The sequence below is a fragment of the Rutidosis leptorrhynchoides genome, chromosome 4, assembly GCF_046630445.1.
Source record: "Rutidosis leptorrhynchoides isolate AG116_Rl617_1_P2 chromosome 4, CSIRO_AGI_Rlap_v1, whole genome shotgun sequence".
Lineage (NCBI taxonomy): Eukaryota > Viridiplantae > Streptophyta > Magnoliopsida > Asterales > Asteraceae > Rutidosis > Rutidosis leptorrhynchoides.
Window position 1 is genome coordinate 237,160,952 of NC_092336.1, and position 8,497 is coordinate 237,169,448.

General features: G+C 31.6%; 1 protein-coding gene across 1 annotated transcript; it reads right to left on the reverse strand.

Annotated features, from left to right (window-relative positions):
• Positions 1–373: 373 nt before the first annotated feature.
• On the reverse strand, positions 374–1,156 carry LOC139841493 (F-box/LRR-repeat/kelch-repeat protein At2g27520-like). Its single transcript, XM_071831708.1, has one exon. It carries the CDS (start codon positions 1,154–1,156, stop codon positions 374–376), a length of 783 nt encoding a protein of 260 aa, XP_071687809.1.
• Positions 1,157–8,497: the final 7,341 nt, after the last annotated feature.

Consider the following 8,497-nt stretch of genomic DNA (forward strand, 5'->3'; position numbering starts at 1 on the left):
CTTTGCTTAACGAGGCAATCAAAATGTTTATTTTAGAAAATTTACGAGCTTATCTTGAGTCGAGCTCGAGCTTTTACAATGAATCACGAGCCGAGCTCGAGCCAAAAAATTAGAGCTCAATTCGAGCCGAGCTCGAGCCAAAAAATTAGAGCTCGATTGGATCCGAGCTCGAGCTTTCTAAAAAAATAAATTAGCCGAACTCGAACACTACCAAGCATGAATTTACAACCCTAGTTGAAAGTAGTTAAGTAGGAACAACTTACTAAATAACATTAATAAAATCAACTAAACCAAATTGTAAAAGTAGTATAACGAAAAACAAACTAAATAACGTTATAATCAATCAAGTTAAAACATTGCATTAGCAAGTTTTTCATTTTATCTTGTTTGACTTCTTTTCTCTTCCACCCCATCTCGAGAAACAGACATCTAAAGGTGAAACCAAAGTCTCCACAAACTGTACACAGTTTTTTTTAAAGAACTGATGAAAGTGTTTCGGGAAAGAAATATTAAGCGTTTCATAAGAGCTTTTCAAAACGTCGTAAATAATGAGTTGACTAAAGGGATTCACCATAAGAATTTTCCCATCATCAAAGATATTAAGAGTGTGGTAAAAGATGTCCCATTTTAAATCTAACGTAAATGAATGTGTATTCGCCCACGTAGAGTCAACATCATTCGTCACCCACAACTCGAATTTAGATGAAGTGGTCATCTTGAGCGCACAAAGGCATCCGTTTATCGTACCTATATCTCCAATAAAATTGGAACCGCGAGGTAGAACTGTCTCAGAAAGAACCATATCTTTAACACCAAAGGCAAGCAACACATGTTCCAATCTAATCCAATACAAATTTCCATTTGAAAACGTACCCACGGGATAGGCAAACGTAATGCAGTTGATGTGGTATTTTTTCGAACTCTGTGAGCTCCACGAATTCGTTTTAAAGTCGTAGACCTCGCAGATATCACGACAACTCGTGAACTTAACAATTTTAAGGTCTTCAGTGGGAGTAGTACCACCGTAGCCAAATCCAAATCCGTTCTTACAACTAATAATCTGAGTAGGAGGATCTAAAAGTTTCTTAAACTCGCCAGTAAAAGGATTGTATAAAACGAAAGCATTTAGAGTGAAGTATTCATTTAGAGTGACCATTAGGACTAACCCATTGAACGATCCAATAACTATGGCTCCTGTACTGTACTCTAACGGATACCGACGCTTGAATGTCGTATAATTATTATTGTCGACGTCTATGAAGTGTAAGTATTCCTTGTTTATAGGGAGAATGATGCCTTTACGTATAATTTAATTTAATGGTAACCTAACTCAAAATATAAGAGCGCAACGGCTCAGTCGTGCAAAGGTGGTTCAGCCCAATATAAAGAGGAATGGACTAAAGCCCATTACTATTGAAGAAGCCCATCACCTATTTACGAGTAAGTTTTAGTAACATGTTTTGTGACTAACGTTGTTTTTTTCCCTTTCAAAAAAAAAAAATAAATAAATAAAATATCCATTAAAAGTAAGAATTTTGCTAACGACAGTCATAAGTGTTGTCATTAACACGCTTTAAGATGTACATAACAGTTATTAGTCACTTTTCTAATGACTGTTATCATAACGTACAATAAATTAAAGTGTGTCAACGACAGTCCTTAGATTTTCGTTAGCAGAATCCTTAAAAGAAATTCAACTTTCATATATATATATATATATATATATATATATATATATATATATATATATATATATATATATATATATATATATATATATATAGTGGTAGGATCAAGAGGGAAGTAACCAATCGGGGGGAAGCGGAGGGAAGCAAAATTTTTTTTTTTTTTTCATTTTTTGAAAAAACTTTGTTCACGAACATTATAGATGAGATGAAAATATGAACATTTAGTAGAGACACTTTGTGATAAATGTTTTTATTTTGGCGAAAAAACGCTCGAAGAAGTAATATATAACAAATATCGTGTTTTTCGAGCGTATTTTGAGGTTTTAGCTATTGGGGTTTAGATATTAGGGTTTAGATATTAGGGTTTATAGGGTTTAGATATTAGGGTTTAGAAATTTAGGGTTTAGGATTTAGATTTAGGGTTTACATTTAGGATTTAGATTGAGTTTTTAACACGAACGGTTTAGAGTTTAGGGTTTAGGGTTTAGGGTTTAGGGATTAGGGTTTGGTGTTTTGGGTTTATGAAATAAACCCAAAACACCAAACCCTAAACTCTAAATCGGGCTCAATTCTACTTCACAAAACATGAAGAAAAAAAACGTTCATATTCTTCATGAACAATATTAACTTGAATGTTATTTTTGTCGATCGTTTTCCAGCCTAAATAATAACATTCATCACGAAGTGTCTCTTCTAAATGTTCATATTTTCATGTGATCTTGATGCCGGGGAAAAAAAAATTAAAAAAACGAATTTTTTTTTTTTGCTTCCCCCGCTTCCCCATTGATCATATATATATATATATATATATATATATATATATATATATATATATATATATATATATATATATATATATATATATATATATATATATATATATATATATATATATATATAGGGGCAGGATCCAGTGAGAACTTTTTTAGTGTGAGAACTTTAGGAACTCAAAAATACACTGAAATTCGAGCAAAAACGGTGGCGGACGAGAAAAAAGGGGAATTCGAGCCAAAATACAAAACACGGACGAACAAAAATTTCATATTCGAGCAAAAAAAAAAATTCGAAAAAAATGTAAATCAAAATTTTTGTTCGACTAACTATGTGTTCTACATTCTTGCGTTCGAATTTCAAAAATGTAGAACACATTTTTGTTCGAATATCACAATCTTTGTTCGAATATCAAATTTTTGTTCGTCCTTGTTTTTTTTTGTTCGACTTTCTCCATTTTTGCTCGACTATCATGTTTTTTGCTCGTCCGTGTCCTATTTTTTGCTCGAATATGGAGTTTTTTTGCTCGAATTTCCCATTTTTGCTCGAATTTCAGTGTATTTTTGAGTTCCCGGGGTTCTCACACAAAAAAATTTCTCATTTGATCCCTCTACTCTATATATATATATATATATATATATATATATATATATATATATATATATATATATATATATATATATATATATATATATATATATATATAAGGAATTCAATGAGACACTACATAAACACAACACAACAAAAGCTACAAAGCAAACAAAGTAATCATGGCGAAAGTATTCGTGGTCTCAAGTGGGTAAAGCTCTCGTGGTTTCGAGTGGATGAAGATGGTCGAGGTCGTGTGAAATGTCCCGTTCTTATTGATTAAAAACATTCCATATTAATTGATTTCGTTGCGAGGTTTTGACCTCTATATGAGACGTTTTTCAAAGACTGCATTCATTTTAAAACAAACCATAACCTTTATTTCATCAATAAAGGTTTAAAAAGCTTTACGTAGATTATCAAATAATGATAATCTAAAATATCCTGTTTACACACGACCATTACATAATGGTTTACAATACAAATATGTTACAACAAAATAAGTTTCTTGAATGCAGTTTTTACACAATATCATACAAGCATGGACTCCAAATCTCGTCCTTATTTAAGTATGCGACAGCGGAAGCTCTTAATAATCACCTGAGAATAAACATGCTTAAAACGTCAACAAAAATATTGGTGAGTTATAGGTTTAACCTATATATATCAAATCGTAACAATAGACCACAAGATTTCATATTTCAATACACATCCCATACATAGAGATAAAAATCATTCATATGGTGAACACCTGGTAACCGACATTAACAAGATGCATATATAAGAATATCCCCATCATTCCGGGACACTCTTCGGATATGATATAAATTTCGAAGTACTAAAGCATCCGGTACTTTGGATGGGGTTTGTTAAGCCCAATAGATCTATATTTAGGATTCGCGTCAATTAGGGTGTCTGTTGTAGTGGCCCAAACTTTTCCATGTTTATATATATTAATTGAGATTGATATTTACATGATTAAATGTTTCCAATATGTTAAGCAATCAAACTTGTTAAGACTTGATTAATTGAAATATGTTTCATATAGACAATTGACCACCCAAGTTGACCGGTGATTCACGAACGTTAAAACTTGTAAAAACTATATGATGACATATATATGGATATATATATATATATATATATATATATATATATATATATATATATATATATATATATATATATATATATATATATATATATATATATATATATATAGTTAACATGATACTATGATAAGTAAACATATCATTAAGTATATTAACAATGAACTACATATGTAAAAACAAGACTACTAACTTAATGATTTTTAAACGAGACATATATGTAACGATTATCGTTGTAAAGACATTTAATGTATATATATCATATTAAGAGATATTCATACATGATAATATCATGATAATATAATAATTTAAAATCTCATTTGATATTATAAACATTGGGTTAACAACATTTAACAAGATCGTTAACCTAAAGGTTTCAAAACAACACTTACATGTAACGACTAACGATGACTTAACGACTCAGTTAAAATGTATATACATGTAGTATTTTAATATGTATTTATACACTTTTGAAAGACTTCAATACACTTATCAAAATACTTCTACTTAACAAAAATGCTTACAATTACATCCTCGTTCAGTTTCATCAACAATTCTACTCGTATGCACTCGTATTCGTACTCGTACAATACACAGCTTTTAGATGTATGTACTATTGGTATATACACTCCAATGATCAGCTCTTAGCAGCCCATGTTAGTCACCTAACACATGTGGGAACCATCATTTGGCAACTAGCATGAAATATCTCATAAAATTACAAAAATATGAGTAATCATTCATGACTTATTTACATGAAAACAAAATTACATATCCTTTATATCTAATCCATACACCAACGACCAAAAACACCTACAAACACTTTCATTCTTCAATTTTATTCATCTAATTGATCTCTCTCAAGTTCTATCTTCAAGTTCTAAGTGTTCTTCATTTATTCTACAAGTTCTAGTTACATAAAATCAAGAATACTTTCAAGTTTGCTAGCTCACTTCCAATCTTGTAAGGTGATCATCCAAACTCAAGAAATCTTTGTTTCTTACAGTAGGTTATCATTCTAATACAAGGTAATAATCATATTCAAACTTTGGTTCAATTTCTATAACTATAACAATCTTATTTCAAGTGATGATCTTACTTGAACTTGTTTTCGTGTCATGATTCTGCTTCAAGAACTTCGAGCCATCCAAGGATCCGTTGAAGCTAGATCCATTTTTCTCTTTTCCAGTAGGTTTATCCAAGGAACTTAAGGTAGTAATGATGTTCATAACATCATTCGATTCATACATATAAAGCTATCTTATTCGAAGGTTTAAACTTGTAATTACTAGAACATAGTTTAGTTAATTCTAAACTTGTTCGCAAACAAAAGTTAATCCTTCCAACTTGACTTTTAAAATCAACTAAACACATGTTCTATATCTATATGATATGCTAACTTAATGATTTAAAACCTGGAAACACGAAAAAACACCGTAAAATCGGATTTACGCCGTCGTAGTAACACCGCGGGCTGTTTTGGGTTAGTTAATTAAAAACTATGATAAACTTTGATTTAAAAGTTGTTCTTCTGGGAAAATTATTTTTATTATGAACATGAAACTATATCCAAAAATTATGGTTAAACTCAAAGTGGAAGTATATTTTCTAAAATGGTCATCTAGACGTCGTTCTTTCGACTGAAATGGCTACCTTTACAAAAACGACTTGTAACTTATTTTTCCGACTATAAACCTATACTTTTTCTGTTTAGATTCATAAAATAGAGTTCAATATGAAACCATAGCAATTTGATTCACTCAAAACGGATTTAAAATGAAGAAGTTATGGTTAAAACAAGATTGGATAATTTTTCTCATTTTAGCTACGTGAATATTGGTAACAAATCTATTCCAACCATAACTTAATCAACTTGTATTGTATATTATGTAATCTTGAGATACCATAGACACGTATACAATGTTTTGACCTATCATGTCGACACATCTATATATATTTTGGAACAACCATAGACACTCTATATGTGAATGTTGGAGTTAGCTATACAGGGTTGAGGTTGATTCCAAAATATATATAGTTTGAGTTGTGATCAATACTGAGATACGTATACACTGGGTCGTGGATTGATTCAAGATAATATTTATCGATTTATTTCTGTACATCTAACTGTGGACAACTAGTTGTAGGTTACTAACGAGGACAGCTGACTTAATAAACTTAAAACATCAAAATATATTAAAAGTGTTGTAAATATATTTTGAACATACTTTGATATATATGTATATATTGTTATAGGTTCGTGAATCAACCAGTGGCCAAGTCTTACTTCCCGACGAAGTAAAAATCTGTGAAAGTGAGTTATAGTCCCACTTTTAAAATCTAATATTTTTGGGATGAGAATACATGCAGGTTTTATAAATGATTTACAAAATAGACACAAGTACGTGAAACTACTTTCTATGGTTGAATTATCGAAATCGAATATGCCCCTTTTTATTAAGTCTGGTAATCTAAGAATTAGGGAACAGACACCCTAATTGACGCGAATCCTAAAGATAGATCTATTGGGCCTAACAAACCCCATCCAAAGTACCGGATGCTTTAGTACTTCGAAATTTATATCATATCCGAAGGGTGTCCCGGAATGATGGGGATATTCTTATATATGCATCTTGTTAATGTCGGTTACCAGGTGTTCACCATATGAATGATTTTTATCTCTATGTATGGGATGTGTATTGAAATATGAAATCTTGTGGTCTATTGTTACGATTTGATATATATAGGTTAAACCTATAACTCACCAACATTTTTGTTGACGTTTAAAGCATGTTTATTCTCAGGTGAATATTAAGAGCTTCCGCTGTTGCATACTAAAATAAGGACAAGATTTGGAGTCCATGTTTGTATGATATTGTGTAAAACCTGCATTCAAGAAACTGATTTCGATGTAACATATTTGTATTGTAAACCATTATGTAATGGTCGTGTGTAAACAGGATATTTTAGATTATCATTATTTGATAATCTACGTAAAGCTTTTTAAACCTTTATTTATGAAATAAAGGTTATGGTTTGTTTTAAAAATGAATGCAGTCTTTGAAAAACGTCTCATATAGAGGTCAAAACCTCGCAACGAAATCAATTAATATGGAACGTTTTTAATCAATAAGAACGGGACATTTCAGTTGGTATCAGAGCGTTGGTCTTAGAGAACCAGAATTTTGCATTAGTGTGTCTTATCGAGTTTGTTAGGATGCATTAGTGAGTCTGGACTTCGACCGTGTTTACTTGAAAAATGATTGCTTAACAAATTTTGTTGGAAACTATATATTTTTAACATGTGAATATTATGTGATATATTAATCTCTTAACGCGTTTGATATTATGTGATAGATGTCTACCACTAGAACAAGTCTCATTGACTCACCTAATAATAATGAAGAGTCAAATGTAAATTGGAATGATTCACAAGTTCCCGAAGAGGAACCGGAAGAAGAGTCGGAACCGGAAGAAGAATCAGAACCGGAAGAAGAATCGGAACCGGATGAAGAAATAGAACCGGTGGGGGAAATAATAAAACGGTTGAGTAAAAGAAAATCCTCAACCAACCGACCAAGGTTAATTATGGTCAATGGTGTTTCCGCCAAGGAAGCAAAATATTGGGAGGATTACCAATTCTCCGATGAATCGGATTCCGACGAGAATTCCGATGATGTTATAGAAATTACCCCAACTGAATTTAAAAAGGCAAAAGAAAATAATAAGGGAAATGGCATAAAAATAGAGAAATCTAATTCCAACTCCGATGAACTTTATATGTATCGTCAACCCCCGAAGTCCTTAAGTTGTAACAATGACCCGGGAACCTCTAAACCACCAGGTTTTTCTAAACCAATGTGGAAAATTACGGCTCGTATTAGGGGAACATCATATATCCCTAGAAACTTGGCAAAACGAACCAAAACCGAAGAAGAAAAACAAGCGAGTCGGAATAAGATAGTTGTATTCGTGTGGTGTAATATATGTAATATAGTGTGCTTATGCTTTATGATATATGTAAAAATTGCTTGTATTAATAAGTATTTTTTTTTATGAATATAACTCTTGTCTATTTTACAGTATAAAAACACAAAATGGATAGACAACCCAATATTTTAAGAGACCTACCCGGAGACATGATTGATGAAATCTTGTCTAGAGTCGGTCAGAATTCTTCGGCACAACTATTTAAGGAGAGATCAGTTTGTAAGACATTCGAAGAACGTTCCAAGAATGCCTTGGTTTATAAAAGGCTTTCGTTCGAAAGATGGGGGATATCACATTGGGAAATCCATAAGTTACGATGTGTTTACTTTGACGCATATATTGCGGGGAACC

Bases quoted from the DNA above. Each gene is read 5' to 3' on its own strand.
- LOC139841493 (XM_071831708.1), bottom strand. From the start codon at position 1,156: ATGGTCACTCTAAATGAATACTTCACTCTAAATGCTTTCGTTTTATAC.